Here is a 13,275-nt window from a genome sequence, read left to right as displayed (position 1 = left end):
TCTAGGGTGCATGGCTTCAGTAATTGTTCCCAGGCTCTAGAGCACAGGCTTAGTAGCTGTGGTGCATGAGCTTGGTTGCTCTGGGGCACGTGGGATCTTCCTGGCTCAGGGATGGAACCTGTGTGCCCTGCATTGGCAGGCAGATTCTTTACCACTGAGCCACCAGGGAAGTCTCCTGAACTGTACACTTTAAACAGATGAATTCATTCAGGGCTGTTGAAGCGGCAGGTGGAGGGACTATTTAACTTCTCTGAGCTTCAGTTTTATCATTTGTAAATTACTTAGTTCACCGGCTTTTGTTGAAATGAAGTGTTCAATGAGCACCTAGCCCTTAAGAAGCACACGTCAATCAATACTCTTCAAGGAGGTGATTTGTAATTCATTTCCAACCTGGATTTTAGAAAAGCTGATGAAAAGGATGGGCTGTTTCCTAGAAAAATTTACACGCAAGCTCAATGTAATACATAATTCTAGAGGACTCAAGGCTCCTGGAAGCACATCTGCAGGTTCCTAGGTCTGTATTTCTCAGGGGATCATCACTGGAATTCACTCATGGAGAACCATGTTAGGAATTCAGCTATTACCACTGTGCACTGGAATCTGCATGAGAACATCCTCTACGTTTTAAACCTACCCCACAAGGTGATTCATGTGCACTCACTACCACAGAGGTTAAATGACTCCAGTCATGTCCTGCCTGCCATTCTGGGTTATTCGCAGGAGTAAGACGATGCAGCCTAAGCACACTCAGAATGTGCTTTTACATGCTCGGCTTGCCTTTCCCTCAGGACAGCAAGGAAACTCTGTCCAGGAGCCTCCTTGACATACTCATCCAGCAAAGGCGCTCTGACCTGAGCGAGTGCATCACAAAGGAAGTTCTCTGCCTGGTGTTGCAGAAAGACTAGCCTCTTGCGATGGCTTCCATTAGGGTCCAGCTGCTGCTGCTGCTAAGTCGCTTCAGTCGTGTCTGACTCTGTGCGACCCCATAGACGGCAGCCCACCAGGTTACCCCATCCCTGGGATTCTCCAGGCAAGAACACTGGAATGGGTTGCCATTTCCTTCTCCAGCAGACACTGTCATTATTTGAGTTTGTAATAGGTATTTTGCAATCCAATTCTTGGAAAAACAAAACATCTGACAGTTCCTAAGTGCCTCTATGGATATCAAATAGCTCCTTATTTAGTAAAAATTGCAGAGTCAAGGATCAAAAATCAGCAGAGATCATCTGTTTTTCATTTGATTGTATTTAAATCTAACTTTCAATAAATGTGTATGTAGTTTACATAGGAAATGCCTTAAAAATAATTCATTTCATATGTGTGTGTGTGTGTTTGTGTGTGTGTGTTGAAAGAATAATTCTACATAATTCCAATGCTCACTGTTTGGAGATAATTACATTTTAATTTTTCATGAATATCTGTTCATATCCATTAGAGATACATTTAGATATAGAAGAATACAGTTTGATATCATGTCCTTGAGAAGCTCTTCCTTAGTCTTCTACCCTCATCCCAGTCTAGAATAGTTTCCCCTGTTAAACCAGTTCTTATCACCTGTACTTTTTCTTGATGTTCCTTATTAGAGAAGAAATTATTTAGTTAATTACTGGAGATGTTTCCTGCTGTATATTTCCACTATGAAATAAGTTCTTACTAGTGAGGTAAGACGGAGAAGGCAATGGCACCCTACTCCAGTACTCTTGCTTGGAAAATCCCATGGACGGGGGAGCCTGGTGGGCTGCCATCTATGGGGTCGCACAGAGTCAGACACGACTGAAGTGACTTAACATAGCATAGTGAGGTAAGAACAATGTCTATCTCATTCATTGCTATATCCCCAGCATTAAACTGAGTGCTAAGTATATAGCATATGTTTCTTGAATTAACAAAGGTTAACGTTAAAAGTCTATGTGTGTGTTGTAAAGTCAGTTAGCTACCATTTCAAACATTTTTGTCTGGTGCAGTCTTGAAAACATCCTATAGAAACAAGAATGCTACTAAAGCTCTCATTAGGAACTGATACATTTTGTGGAGTTGAAACAGAATAGAGTTGATGACCAAGAGAAGTAAGGTATGAGAGGGGGCAGGGATGCTCAAGAAGGAGGGATGGATATACATATATTTGTTTATTTATGGCTGATTCACCTTGTTTGTGGCAGATGCCAACATAACACTGTAAAGCAACTATCCTCAAATTAAAAAAAAAAAACAGAACAGGGAACTCACATACACGTACACAGAGTTTGTGAGGAGCAGTATGAGGCATAGAGGACACTGGCAAAGTTTGAGCCTGGTCTGGTCATCTTTATTGAGTCTCAACTGAGAGAGTCTTCTCTAGGTGAGAGCAGGCACCTCTTCATCTAATTCTAAATCTCATGTCAGACCTATGTTGGTTTTCAATGAAAGCTCATTAGGCTTCCAGTGAGATGTAGGAATGACTAAGAGTTCCTGCAAATGACACTGCTCATTATTTTAGAACTTTCTCTAGAATGTAAAAACTCAGTCTGCGTTGTCAGCTGAAAGATGTATAAATATGCATGAAGCTTTATCTTCTTAAAGCCTTGGTTTCTTCATCCTTAAAATGGGGATAATAATACCTACCTCAAAGTCTGGGAATAAAATGCATTGATGGAATTAAAATTTAAAAGGATTCTTGAGTGAACCAGTAATCAGTAAGTCAGTCAGTCAGTTCAGTCACTCAGTCATGTCTGACTCTTTGCAACCCCATGGACTGCAGCACGCCAGGCCTTCCTGTCCATTGCTAACCCCTGGAGCTTGCTCATACTCATGGCCATCAAGTCAGTGATGCCATCCAACCATCTGTCTTCTGTCGTCCCCTTCTCCTCCTGACTTCAATCTTTCCTAGCATCAGGGTCTTTTCCAATGAGTCAGTTCTTTGCGTCAGGTGGTCAAAGTACTGGAGCTTGAGCTTCGGCATTAGTCCTTCCAATGAACACTCAGGACCAGAAATATTTCTCCATAAATGAAAAAAGTAAGACTACCTCAAATCTCTCCACATGTGAGACCCTCTAGCTTCACATCTTACAGGAAACAATCTCACCACCAAAGAATTGATGCTTTTGAACTGTGGTGTTGGAGAAGACTCTTTAGAGTCCCTTGGACTGCAAGGAGATCCAACCAGTCCATTCTGAAGGAGATCAGCCCTGGGATTTCTTTGGAAGGAATGATGCTAAAGCTGAAACTCCAGTACTTTGGCCACCTCATGCGAAGAGTTGACTCATTGGAAAAGATTCTGATGCTGGGAGGGATTGGGGGCAGGAGGAGAAGGGGACGACAGAGGATGAGATGACTGGATGGCATCACTGACTCAATGGACGCGAGTTTGAGTGAACTCCGGGAGTTGGTGATGGACAGGGAGGCCTGGCGTGCTGCGATTCATGGGGTCACAAAGAGTCGGACACGATTGAGCGACTGAAGTGAACTGAAACCTCTATTGAAATGCTTGCTTTTATTGACAATAAGGGCAGAAACTGAGGAAAGACTATGCAAGGACCTATCAAAGCTATTATTGTTGCCACATGTATTCTGAATATTTTTTTAAATTTTTATTGGCATATAGTTGATTTACAATGTTGTGTTAGTTTCAGGTGTTATTATATATCTTTATCCAAAGAAAACTTGCCCTAGGAAATATAAATCTGACAAGCATTGTATGTGTCACCTGAAGCTGAAGAAATCAGAAAAATCTTTGATTATAACTATCAGATAAGAACTAGCAGGTTCTTATTGCATTTCCTTTTTTTCACTGCAGAATTAAAATCTGCTGCTTCACTTGAATATTCTTAGACATACAGTTCATTGAGAGAAAGCAAACACAAAAGACCACATATTATGTGATTTCATTTATATGAAATGTCCAGAAGAGTTAAACCCTTAGAGACAGAAAGCAAATTGGTGGTTTCCAGGGGCTGGAGTTGGGGATGGGGAGAAATGACCCCTACATGGATACAGGGTTTTCTTTAGGAATGATAGAAATGTTTTGGAACTAGAGAGAGATGGTGATTGCACAATTTTGTGAGTATACTAAATGCCGCTGAACTGTACACTTTCAAGTGGATAATCTTATGTGAATTTCATCTCAGTTGAAAACAAAAAAAGAGAGGTGCAGAAAGGGACTTTCCAAATTCGATGTTCTTAAGAAAGTCCTTTCTCAGTGAAGAGATGACTAAGGTGTGAGGCATAGGTCATCCCTAGAAAAAAGTAGTGGAGTCAGGAAAATGCCCAAGGGCAGAGTGTGCTTTGCACAAGGACTTGGCAGGATGGGGTGCAAAAAGTGTTGCATTAATGAGTCACATTTTAGGTCAAGCAAAAACAGTATCACATTCCTTTATTTGCTATACTACATTTAAATCAGATTTAGTTCTTCCATGCTCCTCACATTTCTGTATTCAATCTTTTTTCCTAAGCAACTGCTGAGAGCAAGAGCTGGACGAATAAAACCACCGAAATAAAAAAAGGAAGTGCTGCATTGAGATCACCTCTCATTTACTGATTCAGGTTTCCACCAATTCAACAAATGGTCTTTATAAAGATCAACTGCAATCAAGTCCATTTATTATGTAGTGTGTCTCCTGCTGCTAGAATCTTAGCTCCACAAAGAGTAAGTAAGTATGTAAAGTCAGTGTCCGACTCTTTGCAACCCCATGGACTGTAGCCTACCAGGCTCCTCAGTCCATGGAATTTTCTAGGCAAGAGTACTGGAGTCTTTGGATATTTTATTAACATTTTAGTGAAAGGTTTAAAATGGTGCCTGGCTCAAAAAGAATAGTTCAACAGGGATTTTCTCAAAGACTAAAAATTCTGTGATTCCATTTAAGCACCTTCCTTGCCATATTAGTGTGAAGTCTGAACATAGCCCCAGCAAAGCAAGTTTCTGCAGCCCCTTTGGGAAGCTTTGCTGTCTCCTGTTGCCTAAGATGAGAGTAGAAATACTAATGTCCAGGTGCTGGGGTTGTCACATCAAGCTATTCTACTCCAGCCCCACTCGCCAGGGGCCAGACTGCATAACGCTTGTGCATGCTTTGAACTGGACCGTCTCTGCTGGGGCAACAACACAGTGGATGAGCACACTCTGAAGAGTAGGGGGTGCCGAATCTTTGCTTTGATATTGTGAAAATCTTGCCAGTACTGGTCGGAAAGACCTGGAGGTCTGTGATAGACACAGTGACGGAGAACTTAATGAGTTCCTGAAACTTCGTTGCTAAACTTCCTGCACATCTACCTCTTTCTGCAGGGTGAAGCCATTATCAGAAGGCACTGGTTCACTTATTTGTAAGCAAAGAGCAGCCCATGGGAGTCCAGAGGCAGAGCTCAAGATGATTCTGTTGAGTCTGCCAAGTCCTGTTACCCAAATATATCTGTAAATGAGGTAAAACCTTCAAGGATGCTTTACAGACTGTCCTAGATCTGATTGCATGTGTGCTAAGTCACTTCAGTCATGTCTAACTCTTTGTGACCCTATGAACCATAGCCTGCCAGGCTCCTTTGTCCATGGAATTCTCCAGGCAAGAATACTGGAGTGGGTTGTCATGCCCTCCTCCAGGCGATCTTCCCCCCTCCCCCAGATCTGATTACCACACAGTAAATATTTATAAATATTTGCTGTGAACACCAAAGGATGAACAAAATACAATTCTCTGATTTAATTAATCTATGAGTAAAGGGGACTTCATAAAACTTTTATTCAAAATAGAAAATAATTAGTGTTATTACAAAGGAAGTTAATAACTTCTGTGCCTTAATCTCTCTTTCAATTGGTATATATTTGCATAACGCAGTTTCTTAAATTGTGGTCCAAGAGCCTTCAGCATCATGATTATTTATCAAAGATGCTTGGTAATATACACCTTTCCAGGCACAGCCCTGTACTTACTGAACATCTCTGGGAGAAAGACCTGGAGAATATGCATTTAAAGAATTTTCTCAGGTGATTCTATGCACATTAATGGTTAAGAACCTGTTCCATAGTACATTATAATTTATTACACTTGCCAATGTATTTTCTTCTTGTTCTTCTCCATCATAAGGGCAAGCCAGATGTGTCTTTTATAGGTGAGGAAACGGAAACTTGGAGATGTTAAATTCAAGATTGTAAGTTAGTGGCAGAACTAGAATCTGAACTTGGATTTATCTGATTTCAGATTGAGTCCTTGACCTACTACTCCAATCTGTGCTGTGCCTGTACTAGGAAAAATTAAAAAAAAAAAAAAGAATTAAAAGCACAAAATGACCACTTTGTTTCTGTAGGCATGTCTTTTATACAAGCAGGGCAGTTAGTACTAGGAGAAACACTGCCATCTTCTGGCCATCTGAAAGCAAAGTGTAACCTTGTTATTTTACTGATCATTTTCTCTTGCTGACCTTGATGCGCCTTTCAATGATGGATATGTTCTGAGCCATCCTCACTCACCACAGATGCATTTGAAGGACCAGTGGACCAGTCCTTTGGTCTTTAATTTTGTAGTTGCGATTTTTTTCCCTCGTAGCTGAAGTTAGCTTACTCGTCTAGGAGGGCAGATACCACAAGATTATTAGTGCCATACACACAGTAGATCCAAGGTACATTGATGAAAATGTTTTCTGGGACCAACATATCCTGAATCTCTAGACTCTTAGTCTTTTTTTTTAATTTAAAAATATTTTTTGCTATGGTTATACAACTTTCCTGATGAATCCAATGTGCAAGTTAGAGAAGTAAAGGGAAAGAATATAGCAAATGCGTGAGATGGAGGGAAAGAAGAAGGATGGGGAAGAGCGAGGGGCAAGAGAGAGGTGATTTCAAGTGGTTGCTAGAGAAGAAGGGGAAGAGGAGAAAGCTGAGAAAATGAGGCGAGCAGGAAGGAAAGGAAAGGCTCTCCCTTCCTGGTTCGGTGGCCACTGGTGGCACCCAGTCTCCGTGTTCTGGGTTTGTCTCTCCAATAGGAGCTGATGGTTGATGACTGCAGATGTCTCACAAGGTGATTAATGTTGCCACTAGATTAGTCCCCTCTCATTAAAAAACTAAAAAAAATATTACTGTTGGTGTCAGAAAGCTAACCCCTCTCTTCAAACATTTTTTAAACACTAGTTATTTATTTGATTGTGCCAGGTCTTGAGTTGTGGCATGTGGGATCTTCAATCTGCATTGCAGCATGCAAACTCTTAATTGTGGCATGTGGGATCTAATTCCCTGACCAGGGGTTGAACCTGGGCTCCCTGCATTGGGAGCACAGACTCTCAACCACCGGACCACCAGGAAAGTCCCCTTCAAACATGCTCATGGAAGAGAAGAAGACAGAGCTTCTCTCTGCTCTGCTTAGTCTCTCCGACATGTCCCACTCTTTAGCTTGATCCTATCTTTATCAGTGTAAGTGTTACCAGACAGATGCTTGGAATGGTGGCTAGAAATTAAATGTAGGACTTTTAAGCAAAACTTGGAAGTTTCCTGACATTCACTGGGTTTCATAGTAGACTGATCTCTTCTACCTAAAAAGCAAAGTAATTATTCCCACCACAGTACTATAAAGTGAAGCGAAGTCGCTCATTCATGCCCGGCTCTTTGCGACCCCATGGACAGTAGCCTGTACCAAGCTCCTCCATCCATGGGATTTTCTAGGCAAGAGTACCGGAGTGGGTTGCCATTTCCTTCTCCAGGGAATCTTCCCGACCCAGGGATCGAACCCAGGTCAGTAAGCTGCCAACAATTTAACAGTTGGCTTACAAAATTCCTGAGTATTGAACAATTAATGCTTGTGAGCTAGTCCAAGCAGTCTTCATGGTATTGCTGAGCCCTGCCTTTGGACTGCCCGTCCTGTAATGTATTGGGTTGGCCAAAAAGTTCATAGCATTTTATGGAAAACCCAAATGAACTTTTTGGCCAACCTGATACTGTATTTTTCTATTGTCAGTTTGAGTTGGGTACCCAAAACATCCTAGCACTCCTACTGAGAACCCCCCTCCCCCTTTTACCCTCTTAGCAAGGGTCCTCCTCCCAACTACATCTTTGGCAACTCAGGGAAACCTGATCCTACCCGAGGCTCAAGATTGAGCCACATGGATTAAGCCAACCAGAACGTCTTGCCCCCTTACATAACTGTTGTCCTTCCTGGATGTTGTGATACACAGATAGGTCCAAGTAGCTTGTCGCCATCAGCCTGACAAGTAGATCCATATGAAGATGGTAAATCCAAGAGAATCATAGGAAATCATGACTGGAGGCACTGGAATAGGTTAGTGCTTAAACCCACCCTATCTCTGAACTGCTAGTAAAATATGCGTCAATTTACATTTTGCTTATGCATCTCAGTTGGATTTTTTTTATTACTATCTGCCAAGGTATGGAGTCAGGCACCATTGGCATATACTTCATACACGTTCAATTTATCCATCATAAAACTCCAAAATGCTGAAACAATTTCCCCATTCTATAGATGGGGAAACTAAGTCTCAAAGACATTAAAATATGCATGTCTACCCTTATGGAGTGTTGTGGGCCAGAGTGAGGCACTCGGCCCATGGCAAAGGTCATGAGGAAGGAGGCTCGACATACTCAAAGGTGGGATCGAGCCTCAGGAGTCCCCCTGGAAATTCTCGAGCATCTACCCCCATAACCAGAGCCTGCCTACTTTACTACTTTGTGCTCTCACCTACACCTCTGACTTTATGGGGGGCTGTCCCCCATCACCTCTTTCGGAGAAGGAGTTAACTTAGAGCTCCAGTTAATAAAAACTCCTGGGCATGACAAGAGTGTTTTAACCTACAAACTCCTCTGAAGGTTCTCTAGCCTGCCTGACAGGCTTGTCCAGCCACATGTGATTGCTCACAGCCTCCCAACTGTGAGAGGCATGAGATGCTTTAAACCTTCTAAAAACAGGTTCCTTAGAAAAGTTAGAAAACCATTAGTATAAGTATAATAGGCTGATTAGAAATTGTATTGGTGAATGGTTTTTCATTTGTTGAGCCAATGTTTACTGCTAAGTCTCCACATCCCCTGCCCTTACACACATTAATGAATATATAGAAGACATAAGTATTAACCTTTGATATAAATCATGTTAGACCTTAGGCTAAGTAAATTCTTTCCTTAACTAAAACCCACTACACCCTATAGGAATGTAACTTTATTTGGGTGGCATCTGTTTTAAGAATAATCACCCCTGGAGAAATAAGTGTCCTGGTTGACTGACCGCTGTCACAAGGAGAGAGTCATAAATTGTCAGCAGGTCCCCTGGCCAGAAGATGATGTAACACCCCTAAGACCTCTGTATACATTTGTATGAAGCACCTGACTTTGATAAAAGTCAGGACTGCTGACCCCACGTGACTTTTGCATAACATCTCAGTGTATAAAAGTAGACCATGGAAAATAAAGAATTGGGATCAGTTTCTCGAAATACTGGTCTCCCCATGTCGCTCTCTCTCTCACTCTGGCTGAGTCTCCATCTGGAGCGCGGAACCCACCAAGCTTACTAATTTTGCGTGGGCTTCTAAGATCCGACCAGGGAGGCCTCAGTGTCTCCTCTCCTTTGGGAGAACGGAAGGACGCCTGCGGCCTATGTAAGTGGTGCAAGCTTCTTGTCTTGAAATTTTATTGGTCTCCCGCGTAAACCAAGCTACTCAGCCTCTTTTCTCCACTGAATTTTCCTACTGAGCTATCCTCATTCTATTACTCTTTACATCTTTAATTAATATCTAATTGAAGCTATTGTATCCTGATCCTTGCCGACGCCGTCCCTGCTTCGAACTCCCTGGATCAGCCGGGGTTGGATCCCGGCAATGGAGAAAATAAACATTTAATCCCAGATCTGTAGGTCTCTAGATGTATCACAATAATAAAACTCAGGTCCACTTGGGAAATCCTACAGTCCCTATTCTTCTATTCTTATCAAAGGACTCTGTGTAACTGAAAACAACTTGAGTGTTAGTTGTAGCTTAAAAATGTAAAACAAAGCATTGTTTCTGATCACCTAATGACAAAATTGGGGCCTTAGGGTTAGACTAGAATTGTAAGTGCACTTCTGGAGGGCCAGCCCCTCCCAATCTGAACAAATAGCAATGATCCACAACACACTTTAAAAGGAAAATGAAAAGGCACAGCCAGGCTAAAGAATAAGAAACTCTTCCTTGCTAGAAGAATGGAAAACAACTGCAAGATAATTAATGACCTGACACAAGCCAAAGCCCTGTGAGATCAATGCCCGGAAGGAAAGCAGGGCTTGTTCATGGGTTTAGTCAACAATAAATACGTCCCATTTGAGGCTGAGGACAAGAGCCAGCCTCCCTTCTTACAATCGGGGAATGAGGCAGAGCTTTCTGACTGGTGGAAGAAAGCTAAACAGAACTGCCAGACATGGCCCGGGACTATGGCTTATATGGAGTTGTGGAGTTTGAGAGCTAGTAAGTCCTAGGTACAACAGCCACATGACATGGAGCTGAGCCAAGCTGACCCTAGATGCCTGACTGAATATTGTTGTTGTTCAGTCGCTAAGCTGTGTCTTACTCTTTGTGACCCCATGGACTGCTGCACACCAGGCTCCTCCGTCTGAATATGCGACAGCTCTAATGTCACCAAGAACTGTGAGTTGCATAACACATCTACAAATCCAGTCTCAGAACTGAGGATTCTGGAAGCCCTGGTAAAAGAGGCCATGAAACTACTAGACAGATGAGACTGCAGAGAAAAGGGGTTGGGGGGGAGGTGAGGATCTGTTATTACAGAGCTCAAAAATACAAGAAGAAAATCCTTCCAGAAGAGCCACACTTCAAAATCAGTATGAAATTGCTTCAGTTAAAGTTAACAAAGCAATTCTAAAAAAGACTTTAAAATAACTATAAGATCCTCTTCTCTATAAGGAGATAGATGGTGGAATAAAATCTATTAAACTCTAATACATTGCCAATGAAAAACAAGCATAAATGAGATAAGTACAAGAGAAAATGTGAAAGAAGCACTTAGAAATGTTACGAACGAAAAAGGTAGAGAATAAAATATATACCTAAGTGGATAGAATACTCCAACCTGATTAGTAAGAAAAAATAGTTAATTTAAAAAGAATAATGAGGAATTTCCCCCAAATGCAACATTTAGAGACAAATATATTAAAAATAAAAAGGTAAAAATTAGATACTCAAGAAACTTCACCAGATAATACTAAGAGTTTCAAAAGAAACTCTTATGAAAGAGAAAATAGCTGAGAATTTTCCAGACAGAACAAAAACCACAGCCCTATCTTTCTGATAAAAATTCTACACTTATTACATAGGCTAAGTAAAAATAAATCTTCACTGAAGCTCATTATAAAAATAAATCTTCACTGAAGCTCATTATAGTGAAACAGCAGAATACCAAGGACAAGGTAGGGGAAACTTTAAAACTTATCAGACTTAAAAAATAAATATTATCTTTGAGGGAATGATATTTAGACCAACAGTAGACATTCCTTTGGCAGCAATAAATGTAAGAAGACAATAGATTAACATTTTCAAAGAGATGAGGGAAACTTGCAAGTATCCTAACATAAAATTCTGTACTCAGATAAAATACCTTTCAGGAGTGCGTGTGGAAAATTTTTTAAATTTTATTGATTCTATAACTTATCTAGACAGCTGTGCAGAAACTGATTCAATAGCTAAAAATTTCTGATCAAATCAGAGTTAGGAGAGCTCCATGTGCAAGCCAATGGGGAAGACCAAGCTGTTTGTGTAAGCAAGTCTCACTGTGTGATCTATGACCTCCTTCTGCAAATGAACTTTTCCTTCCAGCTCACAGGTGATACTCTTCCCCATGATGTCTGCCACCAAAAAGACCAGATCATGTTCACCACAGTAAGGGTGATCTTGAACCAAGGGCCATCTCAGACTCTGGAACATGGTTGTAACTATTCGGAACAGTCACACTCAAGTGAAATTATGAGGGCAAGAGCCATGCCACCAAGCCCAAAGACCTTCTCAACTTCCCTCGTCCTCCCAAAGGAACCTGAAATTCTTGGATTGGAGCTCACCAGAGAGGGTACAGGGTGTTCTATGACTCAAGTTCACCTTGCAAAGTACAAGGCATACCTCAGAGATATCGTGGACTCTGCTTTAGATTACTGCAATAAAGCAAATATTGCAAAAAAAGGCAAGTCGCACAAATTATGGGGTCACCCAGTGCACGTAAAAGTTATGTTTATACTATACTTTAGTCTATTTAGTGTGCATTAGCATTATGTCTAAAAAAATTTATAAACACTAATTTTTAAACGTTTTATTGCTAAAAAATGCTAACCATCATCTGAACCTCCAGCAAGTTTTATATATATATACATATATATATATATATATGTATATATATTGGCAGCAGATGGCTCAGATGTTGTAAAGAATCTGCTTGCAATGCAAGAGTGGTAGTGGTTTAGTTGCTAAGTCATGTCCGACTTTTGTGAACCCATGAACTGTAGCCTGCTAGGCTCCTTTGTCCATGGGATCCTCCAGGCAAGAGTGCTGGAGTGGGTTGCAATTTCCTTCTCCAGAGGATCTTCCCGACCCAGGAATCGAACCCAGGTCTCCTGCGTTTCAGGCAGATTCTTTACTGACTGAGCTATCAGGGAAGACCAGCAATGCAGGAGACCCAAGTTCAATGCCTGAGTCAGGAAGATCCCCTGGAAAAGGGAATGGCAACATATTCTGTAGTATTCTTGCCTGGAAAATTGCATGGACAGAGAAGCCTGGCAGGCTTTATAGTCCATGGGGTCGCAAAGAGTTGGACATGACTGAGCAACTAACACTTTCACTTTCACTTTTCACAACATCAGAGATCACTGATCACAGTTCAGCTCAGTTCACACGCTCAATCGTGTCCGACTCTTTGTGACCCATGGACTGCAGCACACCAGGCCTCCCTGTCCATCACCAACTCCTGGAGTTTACTCAAACTCATGTCTATAGAGTCAGTGATGCCATCCAACCATCTCATCCTCCGTCGTCCCCTTCTTCTCCCACCTTCAATCTTTCCCAGCATCAGGTTCTTTTCAAATGAGTCAGTTTTTCACATGAGGTGGCCAAAGAATTCGAGTTTCAGCTTCAGCATCAGTCCTTCCAATGAATTTTCAGAACTGATTTCCTTTAGGATGGACTGGTTGGATCTCCTTGCTGTCCAAGGGACTCTCAAGAGTCTTCTCCAACACCACAGTTCAAAAGCATCAATTCTTCGGTGCTCAGCTTTCTTCACAGTCCAACTCTCACAACCATACATGACTATGGGAAAACCATAGCTTTGACTAGACAGACCTTTGTTGG

At 41.6% G+C, this 13,275-nt stretch overlaps 1 protein-coding gene across 8 annotated transcripts in view; it reads right to left on the bottom strand.

Annotated features, from left to right (window-relative positions):
* Positions 1 to 13,275, bottom strand: part of FAS (Fas cell surface death receptor) — a 102,045-nt gene that overhangs the window by 47,919 nt on the left and 40,851 nt on the right. For 2 of the 8 annotated variants that reach the window (XM_086378463.1, XM_086378465.1), the window contains exon 9: positions 5,679 to 6,525. The exons of 5 other annotated variants lie outside the window; for them this stretch is intronic. In XM_086378463.1, coding sequence (XP_086234589.1) covers positions 6,518 to 6,525 — 8 coding nt within the window. In that variant the 3' untranslated portion in view covers positions 5,679 to 6,517. Of the gene's footprint in view, positions 1 to 5,678; positions 6,526 to 13,275 lie in introns of those variants that run through there. One more of the 8 variants, XM_086378460.1, reaches the window with a different exon arrangement.

Source organism: Bos grunniens, chromosome 26 (assembly GCF_055505025.1).
Source record: "Bos grunniens cultivar Pamir isolate PY7600 chromosome 26, Bosgru_T2T1.0, whole genome shotgun sequence".
Lineage (NCBI taxonomy): Eukaryota > Metazoa > Chordata > Mammalia > Artiodactyla > Bovidae > Bos > Bos grunniens.
This window is presented reverse-complemented; position numbering and strand designations above follow the sequence as displayed.